Genomic DNA, 18,059 nt, shown 5'->3' with positions numbered 1-18,059 from the left:
TCAGAGCCAGGATACAGTTTTGATCTGGACAAAGAACGAAAGCTTACAACCAAAGATAGAGAAGCATCATGATCTAATGGAAAGAACATGGGCTTGGGAATCCAAGGACCTGGGTTCTAATCCCAGCTCTGGCATTTGTCTGCTTTGTGACCTTGGGCAAATCCTTTAACTACTCTGGTCCTCAGTTACCTCATCTGCAAAGTGGGGATTCAATATCTGTTCTCCCACCTACTTAGATTATGAGTCCCATATGGGACAGGGACTGGCTCGGGCCTGATGATCTTGTATCTACCCCACACTTACTATGTACAGTCCTTGGTACATAGTAAGCACTTAAATGCCACAATAATTATTTCCATTTGTAGTATTTGATATTGCGGACAATTTTATGAAGCATGGCAGAAATTATTTTCGTCTGAGAATGTGCAGACTTTTCTAGGTCCTGTTCTTATAAATAAGAGAGTTGCTTTGTTGAACTGGGCCATCAGGTTTTTGCCTGTCTTTAGTGTATTGGCCTAGCAGTTTTCTACAAGATTTGAAGAAATTCTCTAATAGAGGAGGGGGAAAAGCAGCCTGCTCTTGAGACCAGGTCTGCCCAAACAAATTAGCCACAGAATTCAGACCACAGAAACAGGCTACTAGAGAACACTCTCACCTGAACCGCAATCGTGCATTAGCAGTTTCCCAGATTCATCTCCGAGAAAACCTGGCCGAAGCAAAGATGGGGGTTTTGACTTGCACAGTGCAGATGGGCCGTCTGTGCCCATCAAATTCACTCCGTTTCACTTAATTTGTGGAGGCGGAACCACAGAGTTCAGTTGGGAGTTGAGACCATGATCCACATGACTCATGCTCAAAAACACTCCTTCTTCCTCTATCATTTGTATATTTCAGACAAAGTTGTTGTTTCAAATTGGATCATTTGGATAACGATCTCAATTCCCCCCACTTTATCCCCGAGTGAAGGCAGTTGGGTGAGGGGAATCCAGGGCACTTGACTCTTCAGTGAGCATCGGCCATGACCCCCGCTGATCCACCATGGCCCAAGCTCCTTTCCGATGGCCATTTAACCACGCAGACAATGGCTCTATCATGCCAACTGCGAGGTATCTGGAAAAAGCCATCATCCCTCAGCAGAGCCATCGTCCCTCGCAACGGTTCTCCAGAACCATCAGCGAGTTCCCTTCACTCATTCAGGGCTCTGAACAGGCATGCTCCTGGCAGACACACAGTATCTCAGGCCAGGGAAAAGTTTCACCACAGCTCGCCACATCAAGATTTGCAGATCGAGGGTCTGTCAATTGTCCTAATATTCTGGATCTAGTCCTGGCAGATTTCAAACAAACTTAAATGCTTTAGTCAGTCAGTCAGCCAATTGTATTTATTGAGCTCTTACTGTGTGTAGAGCACCTTACTAAGCATTTAGAAAAGTACAGCATTAACAATATAACAGATACATTCCCTGCCTTTTAAAAAAATTACAAATTTGTCCAACTTGCAGTAGAAAAAGAAAACTATATTCCCCAGGTATTGGGGGAAACCTTCAACTTTCCACTTAGCATTGAGATCCAGGTGAGACCCTTCTTTCTCTACCTTGACTGCCTGAATTTAAGGGCAGTGTTTACTGCCCTCAGATCGGTTCAACTCTGGCAAACTGAAGTGAATCATTAGCAGTATCTCTAGAGGATGTAGAACTTTCAATCCCAAACTGAGGGACGGTTTGTAAAACCACCGATCTTCAGCCTCCCACACCTGTTTTTTGGGAAAGTTACCCACTGTATTTCCATACAATCGATCAAAGGTATATTTATTGAGCATTTACTGGGTGCTGAGCACTGTACTAAATGCTGGGGAGAGTACAATACAACGGTGTTGGTAGACACGTTTCCTGCCCAAAGTGAGGTTACATCTGGGGAAGGAATGTCTGTATATTCTTTGGTGTTTTCAAAACTTTGTTTCATAGAGCAAATGTAGACATAACGCTGTTTCACTGGAAGCAGATATTCCAACAAACCATACTCACCTCATCGACTTCTTCCTCCTGTGGTACTGTGATGTGGTCTGGGGCAATACGTTCAGCTTGTGCAAACACACCAGCCTAGTCTCACTTCCTTCCCACCCACACCCCAACTTCAGTCAACATCTACACTCCTCCTGACTCTTAATCAATTAATCAACAGTATTTATTGAGCACTTACTGTGTGCAGTCTGCTGTACTAAGTGCTTGGGAGACTGCAGTACAATATTGTTGGCAGACACATTTTCTGCCCACAGTGAGTTTACTGTCTAGAGGGGGAGGGAGTCTTAGAGCTCAGTTCTAGAATTTTAGCATCCCCTTGTCATTGTGAGACATCAAAATCATGAAACAACCTCAGGTGCAACCTGAGTTTGGCAAGCCTGCAGAAAGGCCAGAAGATCCAGGTAACCTAAGGAGATCAGAGAAGGGAAAAAAATCTCCCCCACAAAAATTAATTTCTTTATTCTTTCCACCTTCAGTTTACACATCTGTTTGCCAATGGAAAATGTTCTGAATTAAATATCACCCCCTGAGCCGCTTTCAAGCCAAAGGAAGCCACCAAACTCAACAACCGCTGCCCTAGAACGTGCTATCGATTCAGACGGAGCCGTCCGCCACTCCACCGGTTCGAGAAGTTCCGTCTGCCGGCGGGGGGGAAGCGAGGATGTCCCACGGGTTCAAGTGCTAAATCACAAATGGCCTAGGGCCTCCTCCACACCAAGACCACCCGTGTCGATGACTGCGTTTTTGAGGAAAAAGAACGAGTGTACCAAAACCACCACACTCCCCTACTCCGGCGCCCCCGCACCTCTCCAGACAGAACTCCCCCACCTCGCGACCGACCGTCCCTCCAAAGGAAAGTGCGGGGAGGGCCCGGGGTGGCCGGGGTGGGTTCCCAGGTCCCGTGGGCTGCGGCGGCTGGTGGGATAATCGTTCTTTTCCCAGAGCCACCGGTTCCAGGCTATATATATCCAAACACGTTAAAAATCGGAGGTGGAACCGCGGGCTTGGTTGGGATGGGTTTCAAAACCACCGGTCTGTAAACTTTCTGGGTGGCACCGGACGACTCCTTGCAGAAGGGCATGAGGTCCCCTGGGGCAGCTGAACTCTTCCTCCACGGCCCCAGGCCCGGGGCAGGGGCAGGAGACTGAGGCAGGGCTCCTGGACCTTGGAAGACGGGTTGTCCATGGTACTGAAATGGACAGCAACTCCAGGTATTGGCCCGACTGGAGAGGGGCGCCCCTGGGATTTTAGAGGACTCTTTCTCTCCCCTCGGGGCCCCGGCCACAGACGCGCTCTCTGGCCCTGCACCTTCAAGGTCCTTTTTACTCTTCTTCCCTTCCCCGGGAGCCAGAAGCCCATCCGGCCCCGCCGGGAAACTCTGAGCTGGGCGAGGCTCTTCCCAGAAGGAAGCGGGAAGCTGTCTTTTGCGCATGGGAACGTGGTCCGGCCGGGCAGCCCCAGGGCTCTGGTCCCTCAGCGCCCGGGCCTGGGTGGATTGCTCCGGCGTTTCCGATTTTCCAGATGCCTTCTCGCCGCAGCCTCTCCGGTGGTCCACACCGTCCGCGGGGGCGCCGCGGGGCCGCCCCTCCTCCGCCGCCTTTTTGGGGTGGGGCTCCGCCGTCTTGCCAGGGTGGCATCTCGGGTTCCGGGAGTATTTCTGAGAGAAACGCTTGAGCTGTTTCTGCAGGTATTTCCTGTGATCCACCGAGCGGCGGCAAGGGGCGGATTTGTCCAGTGCCGCTTTGATGTCGCTTGAGGCCAGGTTGACAAAATTCAGTAGCATCTTCACCTCGCTGTCTGATGCCATCTCATTGGGAGAGCCGCACGGAGATTTCCATGAAGAGCTTCTAATTCCCGTCCCGCGGCTTCGGGGACCTCAAGGAGCGGACCTAGGATGGTCGAACGGGCGCACGATATGCCTTTCAGAACACGATCCAATCAATCAAGTAAAGGCCGCGTCGCCACCCAAGACGCCGAGACGACGGATCGTCAACCTCTCAGTTTGCAGAGTCGCCTGTCACTTTGAATTCTTGCCAGCAAACTCCACTCTGTTGGCAGAAATTCGGAAAAACCCACTTGTAACCTCAAAAGCAAATCGCTCCTTCCCGCCCGCTCGTGCGCAAATCCGGACACACGCACAAACACACACACACACACGCACACAGCCCCCTGCAAACACTTCACAGATAATCACTCCTGAGTCCCTTCTGAAGAGTCAGTTCGTACCTAATCTTGTTTCATGGGTAACGGTGAAATCACCAGCAGAAATACCTGCCACAATGTCACGCCTTCCCAACACCCTGCATCTAACACGCGCGCGCGTACATACACACACACAAACACACACCAGAGCAGACTTACAGACATTGATGATTACTGTATCCCTGATATGGGAACTAGGTCCCGGTTAATCTCGTTATACAGGTTATACACTACCAACCTTTAGAGGAGCGACTGGAGCCCGTGATTGTTTAGAAGCGGTTTAGCAGCACTTGAGGAAGCTGAATGACTATCGACTCCTTCTAGTTAGGGGGCTTCTCGGACCAATCAGAAGCCACTTCGCAAATACAAAGCATCCCAATCAGGCATTAGTCTCCCTGTTCCCACATTCTTTGCCATCACAAATTGTCGCCATGGGGACGTCACAAAAAGACAGCTAATAAATATGATCATTTCCCGGCAATTTCTACCATTCTCCCTCTTCCCCTTTCCTCCTCCCTCGGGCCTTTTTCATGTGAAATGACAATAATACACGCTATGCTGAAGAGGGGCAAAGAAACTTTCTCCTCCTTTTTGCTTGAAAATAACCCAAAGCCGCCTGGAGACAGGGGACGGCCACGCTTCACTGCTGCCGCACAATATGCCACTTTGGGGTAAGTTCAGGCTAGTCTACTTTTTAGCTGTTCTTGATCATTTTTTTTTTTAATGGTGGGGGGGAGGCGGTGGATGATGTCAGAAAAGGTAGGAAAGGAACAAATCGCTAAAGAGATGCGTAGATATCCATGGAAAGGGAGCTTGAGAGCTCAAGAATCTTGTCTTTATGTTTGCCTCCTCAATTGAGGCGCACAAAAGCTGAATTACCCATTCAAACTGCCCGGACAAAGGGATAGAGTTGGATAGTGCTCTTGCATTTGTAGTCAAACAGTTAGAGACTTAAATCGAGTCGTCATGATGGAGAAAGAGGGAGACAAAGCCCATAGAATTGCCATCAGCAAACATTTTCCTGGGTCATATTAGCGGGTCTCCACGGCTCCCCCTGGTCTGGGGACAATAGCACAAGTTTGCACACTTGGCTACTGTCACCCTGCCAACGCTGGCAAGGAGCAGAAACAGGACAATCCTTTAAGGAGCAGGCATGCCCACTGCAGGGAAGGTAAGGAGCGGGGGAAGAAAAGCGTGTGAAATGCTAATTGGGCTGCTTCCTTTATTGATCGAGAGTTATGCAAGTCCCCTCGGTCTGTCTTGCAGGGGTTATCCTGAGGGGTGGCAATAACTTAATACACCAGGAAACCCGGGATTCCAGCACGGCAGGTTGAGCCCCTTGGAGGATCTGGCCACGGAAAGGAGGGGAGAAGTCCCGACCGGGTGAACTTCAGAAATGCCGGCGATTCGTTAAGGCAGCTTACTCTGGCCTGGGAGCTGGGGAGAGGTTATGAGGGGAGGGGGTGGGGGAGAGGAGAGAAGAGCTTCAAACAAGATTTTCATTTCACTTTGCACCAAACGCCTCTATATGAGGAGGGACCCCAGACAGAGGTACCTCCTGCTGGTCCATTTCAATTTATTGAAAAAATAATTCCCTCCCCACCATGCCCTCACCCCAATCCAATAGGTTTGGGATTCCTCGTGGCAACTGACCAGAGACCTAACAACTTCCGGGATAAGGGAAAAATGTCAAGAATCTTGTCCCACTCTTTGAGCTGTGAGGAGATGAGACCGGACAGAAGTCCAGGGCCTTTTCAGACCCATCCCCCCGACCCCTGATATCATCGTACTTGATTCTTATCTCTTTAACTCATCCCAATCCCACATTGACCTCTACTTATTACACCCATTGGCAACCTGTCCTTTCCCCTACCCTATCTGTTCTCTAGGGTTGTCACTGGTCATTCTTTATGTTTGCATTATTCCCTAGTTCACTTGTAAACATCCTGGAGGACAGGGATGGTGTCTTTCTAATTCCCGTCCCCAGTGCTCAGTTGAAGACAACCTTCAAATGCCTCCTGTGAGACAGGAAAAAAATGAATATATCATGGTGTATCTGCCAACTGTATCATCTCCCAAGTACTTAATACAGTACTCTCTATACATTAAGCACTCAGTAAATACCACTGATGATGATGATGATGATGATGATGATGATAATGACGATGATGACCATGAGCTGTTGGGTTAAACTCTTATGATATACTTACAAATTTTTAAGCATCATTTGTTAGGTGTGGAAGGCAGGCAAAGACTGAGTAAACCTACAGTTTGCAGAACCCTTAAATTAATTCTCAGTTTTGTTTCTTACATATTGAGGTTTTTTTTTTTTGAGAGATTTGTTCAGTGCTTATTATGTGCCAGGCATTGTGGTAAGTATTGGGGAAGATACAAGCTAATCAGGTGGGCACAGTCCATGTCCCATACGGGATTCATAGTCTTTATTCTTCTTTACAGATGAGGTAACTGAGGCTCAGCGAAGTTAAGTGACTTGCTCAAGGACACACAGCAGACAGGTGGCAGAGCCGGGATTAAATCCCACTGTAATCCCACTCATCCCATCCTGACAGGATTACTGCGCCAGCCTCCTTTCTGACCTCCCAACCTCCTGCCTCTCTCCACTTCAGTCCATACTTCACTTTGCTGCCCGGATTATCTTTCTACAGAAATGTTCAGTGAACGTCACACCCCTCCCTCAAAAATCTTCAGTGGATATCAACCTCCATATCAAACAAAACCTCCTCACGATTGACTTCAAAGCTCTCCGTCCCCTTGCCCCTTTCTACCTCACCTCCCTTCTTTCCTTCTACAGCACAGCCCACACACTCCACTCCTCCGGTGCCAACCTTCTCACTGTGCCTTGATCTCACCTGTCTTGCCGCTGCCTGCTGGCCCATCTCCTACCACTGGACTGGAACACCCTCCCTCCTCAAATCTGCGAAATAATCACTCTTCTTCCCTTCAAAGCCCTACTGAAGGCTCATCTCCTCCAAGAGGCCTCCCCTTTTCCTCAGCTTCCCCTTCCTTCCACGTCACCTCGTCTTGCTCCTTTTGCTCTTCCCCTTTCTCCCCGCCCCAGATCACTTATGTATAAATGAATATATCTATAATTCTCTTAATTTATACTGATGGCTGTTTACTTGTTTTGATGTCTGTCCCCCCTCCTCTAGACTGTAAGCCCTTGGAGGGCAGGGATTGTCTCTCTTAACTCCTGAACTGTACTTTCCAAGTGCTTAATACAGTGCTCTGCACACAGTAAGTGCTCAGTAAATAAGATTGAATGAATGAATGAATGAATGAATGAATGAATCTCAGGTGCTCTGACTCCCAAGCCACTTCTCAGGCCACACTACCCCTGCAGGATTCTGCAGTGGGAAACACACTGGGCTGCTTTACTGGATTTTACTGGAGCAGGCCTCCCTCTGGCAGATGGCCAGAGGCCTCCAGATGGTGAGCTCCTCGGTTGGGGCACAGCTAAGTTCTTTTCAGACCCTGAAAGTTAGCCTGGAACACTACCTTCCTCCTGTTCACAAAGTGGTCAGAGACCACAGGTAGATAAGATGTATATGGTTTGTACCTTGGGAACTGAAAGCAGATTTGAAGTGTTTCTGATGCTCTCTTAAAATACCAGGCTCTGCTCAGCTGTTTGGGCCCTGGTGATGTTCTCTGGTGGCCATGCTGGACCAAAAGAGGAAAGCGAAGCAAGCCAAAGGGGATTCCAGGAAGGCTGCCACTCTGGGGTCCGGTCTAGGCTCTTGCAGGGAGATCACCCCAAGGGAGCGGGCCTTCCCTGCTTCACCGCGCTACCATGCCTCAGCCAAAGAGGATGATAGAGCGAACGGTGGTGGGAGACCAGTGAGGCCATGTAGTAGAGTCCAGGTTGGACTTCAGGTTGGCTCTAGGCAGGCCAGAACAGACTGCCGAAAGGGAAGCCAGCATCCTCAGACCCGGGGCAATATGGACCTCTCCCCGCTCCACCTGCACCTCCTCAGCTTGGGGAGACCCCCTCATAGGTGAGATTCAGTAAGGCCTGGTGGCAAGCACCCAAAACTGGGAGTCATGACACCTGGGTACCAATCTCAGCTTTCCCGCTTCTTATTGTGGTATTTGCTAAGAGCTTTCTATGTGACAGGCACTGTACTAAGCGCCGGAGTAGGTATGAGTTTGTCAGGTTGGACACAGTCCCTTTCCCACATAGGGCCCACAGTTTTCATTCCCATTTTACAGATGAGGTAACTGAGGCACAGAGAAGTTAAGTGATTTGCCCAAGGTCACACAGCATCCAAGTGGCAGAGCTGGGATTAGAACCCAGGTCCTTCTGACTCCCAGTCCTGTGCTCTATCCATTAGGCCTTGCTGCTTCTCAGCTTTGTGACCTTGGGCAAGTCACTTAACTTCACTGTGCCTCAGCTTCCTCATCTGTAAAAGGGGGATTAGTTACCTCTCCTCCCTCCCTCTTAAACTGGGAATGTGTCTACCAATTCTATTACATTGTACCCTTCTAAGTGTTTAGTCCAATGCTCTGTGCTCAGTAGATGCTTAATACCACTGATTGTTTGATTCAAGTAGTCCTGAGCTCAAACCATGCTTAAAAAATATCAGTGAGATAATGCTAAAAAAAAACCAGTAGGATATCACTGTGTTATTATTGACAGCTGTCAATGCATATATGATAAATATAGTGGGATAAAATGCCTAAATTAAGTTTTCCTCTCAGGAAAAGAAAGGTGAGTTCCAAAGGATGACTCGACATTTTAGGAAGGAGAGTTTTGCTCTTACATCGTAAGTTCTTTGAGGGTAGGGGAGTTATTTTTTTTTCCGGCACTCCTCCTACGTACTTTGTCTGCAAAGAGCTATTCTGCTGTTTTAAATTATTTCTATAGTCACCAGTGCCTAATTCAACTCTGTGCAGGCCACTGCTATGACAGTGACCAAATTGAGGGAAGCAGAGGCCTTATTTTATCAAGCAAAGCAAAGTGAACTCTTGCAGTGCTCAAAGGATAACAGGTATGTTTTGTTCCCTTCTACTTATAAGTATTTTAAAGATGGCTTGAGTACACAGAGAGACTTATAGCAGCAAAAACTACGCAAGTCAGAGGCTGTTCTATGCCAGGTTTCATATTCTTAAAAGAAGGTGTGACAGGACGGAAACTGCAACTTCACCTCATGGCCTTCTGTTGAACATCCTGCCGGCGCCTGTCCGGATTTTGGGAGGACAATCCCAAATGAAATGGTTTGCCCTTTTACCCACTTCAAGTTTCTCTGCGCATGACTGTGTTGCAAAGAAACCAGTTTACTGTGGATGTCATCATTAGGCTTTTTTTTGAAAAAGGCTGCTAAATGCTTGTGTCTCTGTGTTTTCCCCAGTAGATTGCAAACTCCATGAGAGCAGGGAACATGTGTCTTCTTTTGTGGTTCCCCCCCCCTCCCCAAACACTTAGTACGGTGCTTTGCACTCATGAGATGTTCAATAAATACCACTGATTGACTGGGCAATTCTGAGCAATGGGAGGGGAGAGCTGGGGGGCAGATGCACATCCACATCTGCCCACCTCTGGACATGAGGGGGAAGGTGGAGAGAGTAAGAACATGGGTTTGGGAGTGGGCTGGAGGGAAGTGGATGGAAGTGGCAGCTGTTTCTGCCCCATCAAAAGAGCTGTGGATGGGGGCTCTCGCAGACCCTCAGGGAAGCCTGGGTATGTTGGAGGGAGAGTCCAGGCCTTGGATTTCCACTACAGCCCTAAACCTATTATGGCATTTGGAGGAGAGAGGCAGAAGAAAACAACAATCTCTCTTCCCCTCCCTCTTTTCAGTCATTCTAACCTGACGCTATCTCACCTCAGGCCCTTAGGTATCCGAATACTGAAGCATAGAGTCAGATTAGAAAATACACCCATAAGACTGGACTGCTTCCCTGAGGTGCCACATAAACCAGCTAATGGTTGGTTAAAAAGTCAAATTAATGCTGAAAATAATTTAAACAAAGGCATTAACGAGAAACCCCTGGAGGGAAGCCTTTTTTTTACGGTTATCTGTTAAACACTTACTATGTGCCAGACACTGTACTAGTTGCTGGGGTAGATAAAAGCTAATCAAGTTTGGACACAGTCCATGTCCCACTTGGTACTCACAGTCTTAATCCCCATTAAGACTTAATACCTTCTCTGAGGTACAGATAATTTAAATAACTTGCCTAAGGTCACACAAGTGGTGGAGTAGGGATTAGAACCCAGATCCTTCTGGCTCCCAGCCCATGCTCTATCCACTAGGCCATACTGCTTCCTTCCTTTCCATGAAAAACAGCATGGTATATGAGAAGCAGCATGGCCTAGTGTCAAGAGCTTGGGTTTGGGAGTCAGAGGATGTGGATTCTAATCCTGGTTCTGGCACTCGTCTGCTATGTGATCTCAGACAAGTCACTTTATTTCTTTGTGCCTCAGTTACCTCATCTGTAAAATGGGCATTAAGATTGTGAGCCCCGTGGGGGACAGGTACTGTGTTCAGCCTGATAACTTTCTATCTAACTCAGTGCCTAGAACAGTGGTTGGCCCTTAATAAGCCCTAACAGATACCATTATTGTTATTATTATTATTATTATTATTGTTTCTGTGTGGCCACTCTGTACTGAAGATTAGCTCTGCCTTATCTTCAGTACAGGGGGAAGAAGGTCCAGGGAGTGGGAGCATAGAAAACTGTCTGATCCTTGGATGCCTCTTTTCTACAGAGGAGTTCATCAGAAACAGACACAATTAAATTTCACTGGCTCTGGTTTCCTAAAATTCCTTTTAAGCTTTAGTCAGTAATTCAATTAATGTGTCCACTCTAGTCCTGCCCAGGTTCACATTATTCCATTCTAGCTCCCAGCGGTCGGCACATGGATTTCGTATCTGTTGAGATAATGTATCTGAAGCTCCGAGGTGGAACAACCTGAGAGTCCCGGAGCAGAGTTTGAATTCCAGGTCCTGCCTCAGCTCCATCAAACATGGTATTTATTAAGCACTTACTGTGTGCAGGGCACTGTACTAAGCACTTTGCATTGTACAAGGTCGAGGTTGGGGACCCAGCGTGTTTTTGTTTTTATTTTTAAATTAAAATAAAATTGTAATAATATAAATATAAATAATAAAATATAAAATAATTTTTATTTGTTTAAAAAAAGAAGTCAATTTGGCATTTCCAATGCTCATTTAATCAATCAACCAATTACATTTATTGAGTGCTTACTGTGTGCACTTAGGAGAGAACAATATAATGATATGACCGAGTTGGTAGATACGTTCTCTGCCCTTGAGGATGTTGCCAACTCTGAATCTGGAAGCCCAGGAGTTTCCAGAATTGTTCTATTATATAACAGAATGTGTCTGCTATTTTGTCATTATCAGACTCTTCCCAAGTGCTTAATATGGTGCTCTGCACACAGTAAGTGCTCAATAAATATAACTGATTGAAGTAAATATACAATTGATTCCTCCATATCTATAGCTGTTGTGGAAATGTGCCGATATTCTGGGGCAGAACTGTAGAAGGACCAGGCCCCTCCAGTACCTCAAATGAGTTTTGCGATCCCAGGGCCCTGGGCCCATGACCCAACTGACCCCATGGGGATCCCAGACCCACTTAAATCTTTTCCTTGGATCCCACCCACCTTTTCTTATCAACAGCATAAAGTGAGCTACAAGTGATTGGTACAATTGCAACCAACAGCCTCTTGACTTGTTGTTGATGATGATGATGATGGTATCTGTTAAGCGCACTGTTCTAAGCACTGGGGTAGATACAGGATAATCAGGTTGTCCCACGTGGGGCTCACGGTCTTAATCTCCATTTTCCAGATGAGGGAACTGAGGCACAGAGAAGTCAAGTGACTTGCCCTAAGTCACACAGCCTACCAGTTGGCAGAGCTGGGATTAGAACCCATGACCTCTGACTCCCAAGCCCATGGTCTTTCCACTGTACGTCCAGTCTTTCTCATGACATCCTCTTCTCATGAGGAATGGGGCAGGGACATAATCTTACTGGACAGTTACTACAGCTAGTTACGCTGCCTGGATATCTTGAAGGTTGAGCCTTCCAGCGCTATCATATATCCCACTTGGATGTTGATCAAGTTACCCTGAAATTCATAGGCAGCTCCACAGCTATTCACTCAGTTGCCTGGCTGGAAAAAACGCTTTCTTTGAGACAAATGAGTGAGATCAATTCAGCAGAGGAGCGGAGGGGTGGCTTTGGGCCTCAGCTGAATAGATGGATAAGCGGTCAGAGACTGGGATCCTGGAAGGAATTATTCCCCTGAATCGAAAGCCTGCCAACAAGAGACTCGGGCTCCAGGGCCTTACCCCAGGGAGGAAGGGTTGCTAGAGAAAGCTTATCAACAAGAAAGCAAATTTTCTATTCGAGACAGAAAGAGGGAGAGAAAAATACAAAACACAGGAAGGTTTCAGTGGAAATAGAAGGGTGGGAACTTTGTGGAAAAAGTCCAGAGATATGGAAAAGATGGAAGACACGGGGTGGAAGAATGGACTCGGCTTTCAATCAAACCAAGGGGCATTTTTCTCACCTGGGGCTTAAGGACAGCATAGAAACTCTAAGGTGGTGTGTTTATAAAAAACAAAGAGGAGACATTTATTCCCCTGATGGGTACTTGTGTAGTTTTCCTCACCACGGGAAGTTGTACAGACTGAATATATCAGTATGTTCAAGAAAGGTTGTAAGAAATTAGTGGACATGTACTTCATGAAACAATATTAGAGGACCAACAGGAAACAAATAGATGCAAGATGGTGGCAGTATTGATACTTTTTAATGTCCCTTCCAAACAAAGGAGGGCATCCACCACATGGTTTACTAAGCATCCCTTTGCCACCATCAGAGTGGATGGACCACTGGCCAGGACCAGTGCTGATGAACTATTCTTAAATGGACTCCAAATTCCTCATATGAAGGATCTGAGTCGGTGATATTGGACTCCTCCAGCCCTTCAAGGCTTCTCTGCAAGGCCTAGTGAAAATAGCACAGATCTGGGAGACAGAGGACCTGGGTTTAATCCCACCTCTGCCACTTGCCTATTCATTCATTCATTCATTCAATTAATCATATTTATTGAACACTTACTGTGTTTAGAGCACTGTACTAACCTAATTCAGCAATAAAGATAATCCCTGCCTACACCAAATTTATACTGTGGACAAGTCACTTAACTTCTTTGTGCCTCAGCCTCCTGTTCTCAAATGTAAAATGGGAATTCAATACCTCGTCTCCCTTCTGCTTAGATTGTGAGCTCCATGTGGAACAGGGACTGAATTTGGCCTGATTAATGTGCATATACCCCAGTACCTAATACAGTGCTTGACACATAGTAAGCGTTTAACAAATACCATACAAAAAAGAATGACTTTTGTGTGCCATGTTGAGCATAGCCCTAAACCTACCATATTGAGGGAAAATAGGCAGGACTACAGAGACATTCTATAGGCTTCATTTACTAGTGTAAAGTTTGGTTTCAGGGACCATCCAAATCAGATGTGCAACTACAGCACTTCTCAATGGTTTGAACCCTACAAGAAAGCACTTGGGTTCTGGAATTGGTGGATGGCAACGGCAAGAGGAGAAGGAGGCTAGGGAGTCAGAAACCAGCCAGTCACCTGGATGCTCTTCACAGTCCTCCCTTAGGAAATCAACTCACTGTAATCCTATTTCATTTAGAGGAAAGACCGTGTTTATAGCCACATAGAGGTGAGCTGCAATTACAGCTCTAACTAGGAAGGACTAGAATTAAGGTAAGGCTTAGTCTGGGTCAGAAAATGAGGCTAAGTTGCCAATAAATTCATGGTTCACAACTCCCTCCAAAACCACCATAACTGAGTCACTTTAGGCCATCTAAGTAGAGAGGATGAGACATGCAGAGGTTAACCCAACACATCCCCCTAGACTGTAAACTCGTTGTAGGCAGGGCACATATTTACCAGCTCTGTCTTGTTATACTGTACTCTCTCAGGCACTTAGTATAGTGATCTGCACACAATAAGGCTCAATTAATACGACCTACCGACTACTCTCACAAATGCTTAGTATAATACTGTGTGCCCGGAAGGAACTGCTCAATAAATACCACTGATGAAGATGATTATCTCCCACATCTGCATAACGAAACCCTTTTCTCAATCCAATTCCATTTAAGGAGCCCAACCCACCAGGCTCTATTGTGCTGTCTTTGGGAGGTATTACTAGATGACTGGGTTAAATTCCAGTCAGATGCCTTATATAGTACCCCTGGACTAGGAGGTCAGATTCCTGGGATGTAATCCTAACTCTGTTCCTGACTTGCTGAATTAAATTTGGCAAGCCACCCACCTCTCTTGTCTCTGTACTATGAAAACATTAAAATAGAATTTGCCCCCTACCTTGCTAACCCTTTTTAGAGGACTCAAAGGTGATAGATGTAAGGAGTAAGATGTACAGGAGTTCCTGTAAGAGCTGCAGTGCTGTTCCAACACAAAATGCCACTCCATCCTGGGAGATCCGGGGCATCTCTGGCCTCTCATGAATCCTGAAGTTTCAGAAGATTCCTCTATTTATGTATTTATCTGGGCAACCCAAATTAGGACTAAAATCCAGGGAATCCCTTTGCCTCAGTCATAGTGCCCCTAGCATTCCCCATTCCTTCACAGCCCTTCACAGCCCTGGGAATGGATTCCTATCCCTCAGCCACACGGAAACACTAGGAGGAGGGACTCCATGTGGTAGAGCTGGGGAAGAGGTCATGGATAACAATAATAATAATAATAATGATAATAATAGTATTTAAGTGATGACTACACGTCAGGCACTGTACTAAGAGAAGCAGCATGGCCTAGTGGCAAGAGCACGGGCTTGTGAGTCAGAGGTCATGGGTTCTAATTCTGACTCCGCCATTCGTCTGCTTTGTGACCTTGGACAAGCCACTTAACTTCTCTGTGCCTCAGTTACCTCATCTGTAAAATGGGGATTGAGATTGTGAGCCCCACGTGGGACACGGACTTGTATCTACCCCAGCGCTTGGAACAGTGCTTGGCACATAGTAAGTGGCTCAGTGGAAAGAGCCCGGGCTTTGGAGTCAGAGGTCATGGGTTCGAAGCCCGGCTCTTCCACTTGTCAGCTGTGTGACTGTGGGCAAGTCACTTCACTTCTCTGTGACTCAGTTACCTCATCTGTAAAATGGGGATTAAGGCTGTGAGCCCCACGTAGGACAACCTGATTCCCCTATGTCTACCTCAGTGCTTAGAACAGTGCTCTGCACATAGTAAGCGCTTAACAAATACCAACATTATTATTATTATTATTATTATTAAAAAATGTCAAAGTTATTATTATTATTACTAAGTACTGGGGAAAATAGAAGGTAATTATGTTGGTCACAGTTCCTGTCCCTCATAGGGACCTCATAGGGGTCAGAGGCTTAATCTCCATTTTACAGATGAGGTAAACTGAGTCACAAGGAAGTGAAGTGACATCCAAGGTTGCACAGCCGACAGATGACAGAGGCAGAATTAGAACCCATATCCTTCTGTCTCCCGGCCCGTACTCTATAATAATTATGGTATATGTTAAACACTATGTGGCAAGCACTGTTCTAAGAGCTGAGATGGATTTCAGGTAATCACATTGTTCCACGTGGGGCTCACAGTCTTAATCCCCATTTTCCAGATGAGGTAACTGAAGCACAGAGAAGTTAAGTGGCTTGCCCAAGGTCACACAGCGGACAGGTCACGGAGCAAGGATTAGAACCCACATCCTCTGACTCCCAAGCCCGGGCTCGTTCCGCTAAACCACGCTGCTTCTTTGCTTCTTTCCACTAGGCCACACTGCTTCTCATAGGAGGAGGGGACATCTGCAATACTCCCTGTTTTTCCCCCATTCTGGGGTCCCTGTGGAATCGGTGAACACAAATGGGGAACCACTGAGTAATGGTGCTAACATTGATGCATTAACATTTTTCCTACCCAAAGAATACAAACTCTGACTGCCAGGTACTAACAATAATGTGCCCAAGCCCACACCTTGGGAGCCATTGCAATTTTGCTTTACTTTCAGGGACATCAGGGAAACTTTCACCTACAGTGAAAAGCAGTGGGATCTAGTGGAAAAAGCTCAAGGCTGGGAATCAGAAGACCTGGGTTCTAATCCTGGTTCTGTCACTTGCCTGCCCAGTGTGCCTCAATTTTCTCATCTATAAATTCAGGATTAACTACCCGCGAATGCCAGATGGGACAGGGGTTGATCTGATATTATTGTACAGTGCTGGGCATATAATAAACACATAACAAATATTAGCGTGATGTGCCCTCATATCTGTAAACATATTTATAAAAGAAGGAAAATACATATAGCTGTTTAGAGAATGTGCAAATCCTGTCAGAAAGAAAGGAATGAGGTAACAATGGTAACATAGATGCCCACCAAGGGTGGCGTCCATCAAATCGAAGCCAACACATAAGTAGGTCCTGAGACTCAGCCTCTGTATGAGGTCCCTCATTTAAAACCCTGAGGCAGCAGACACTGGTGATTCTGCCCTCTCAATGCCTCCCCGCAGGTAGGATTCATTTTGGGGAAGCAGATAAGTTTCTCCTAGGAGGACCTTGGACACCAGGAGATCCAGAAGAAATAGAGCATGAGAGGAGGGGTCGAAAGAATAATTATAATTGGGGTATTTGATAAGCACTTACTATGTGTCAAGCACTGTATCGACAGCTGGTGTTGGATACAAGACAATCGGGTCCCACACAGGGCTCGTCGTCTAAGTGGAAGGGAGAATGGGCATCGAATCCCCATTGTGTGGATGAGGGAAGTGAGGCATAAGAAAAGTGAAGTGACTTGTCTAGGGTCACACAGCAGATCAGTGGTGGAGCCAAAATTAGAACCCAGGTCTTCTGTCTCCCAGGCCCGTTCTCTTTCCATCAAGCCACACCGCTTCCCTCTCAAGGGAAAAATCCCTCTCAAGGTCAGACCCAGGTTGTCTCCCCGCCAGGTCATCTCTGAGAAGTCAATGGAGGCCGTTTGTTCCTCTCTGCCCTAGTCATGTTCATCCCAATGTACATGTGAAAGGAACATGGACAATAAGGCCCTCAATCCCCTCTAATGCTCTTTCAAGTGTCCACTGAGGAAAGGCCCAGGAATGATACATCATCTTCCACTGTGAACCTGTCAAGACAGTACGGCAACTGAAAACCTGGCTCTGCATGACTTCCCAGCATGAAGATAGAGACCAGCTGGAGAGGCACTCCGCATCTGACACGTCACCCTCTGACAGCTGGCTTCCTGGAAAAGTCTACGATGCCAGGTTTAGGGGAAGCTGCTTCCCCTTCCAGACCCCCCACTTGCCCACTGAGGAAGCTTGGCAAGAGGTAAACACAAAAGTAAAAGCTCCTGGACCTTGCTCGCCGGACTGAATAATTGCCATCCCGGCACAAGACCGGTTCCAAGCAATGTAACTGCTGCTCCATCTGAAAGACGCTGGCAGGTTGGAGTGACATTTCCACCTCCCACCACGATCAATCTTTCCTGAGTCACTCAACAAAATCGGAGGTGTGGCTGACAGACAAGCAAGCATCAATCATGCCCCATAGCCCCGGAGTAAAACGCTAGTGCCTTTAATGGAGAGGAATGATTAGCTTTTCAAAGTCACATTTGACAAAGTTAACAGCTTAAGCCTTTACCCCTCTTTCCAAAAGAAAGGGTAGGAGAGATGATTTAGGTTTCTCACAAAATGCTGCTTCCCATCTTCTGCTTAGGCCAGATCAGGCATCTAGTGAAGCGTTGTTGCGAAAATAGCTCCTCAGAGCATGCTGTTGCTGAATCTAAT

At 46.8% G+C, this 18,059-nt stretch overlaps 1 protein-coding gene across 2 annotated transcripts in view; it reads right to left on the bottom strand.

Moving 5' to 3' along the window:
* Positions 1-2,463: 2,463 nt before the first annotated feature.
* FAM181A (family with sequence similarity 181 member A) overlaps positions 2,464-18,059 on the bottom strand; it is a 101,342-nt gene continuing 85,746 nt past the window's right edge. For both annotated transcript variants that reach the window (XM_029057581.2, XM_039911882.1), the window contains exon 2: positions 2,464-4,068. In XM_029057581.2, coding sequence (XP_028913414.1) covers positions 2,979-3,827 — 849 coding nt within the window. In that variant the 5' untranslated portion in view covers positions 3,828-4,068 and the 3' untranslated portion in view covers positions 2,464-2,978. The remainder of the gene's footprint in view (positions 4,069-18,059) is intronic.

The sequence above is a fragment of the Ornithorhynchus anatinus genome, chromosome 1 (genome assembly GCF_004115215.2).
Source record: "Ornithorhynchus anatinus isolate Pmale09 chromosome 1, mOrnAna1.pri.v4, whole genome shotgun sequence".
NCBI lineage: Eukaryota > Metazoa > Chordata > Mammalia > Monotremata > Ornithorhynchidae > Ornithorhynchus > Ornithorhynchus anatinus.
This window is presented reverse-complemented; position numbering and strand designations above follow the sequence as displayed.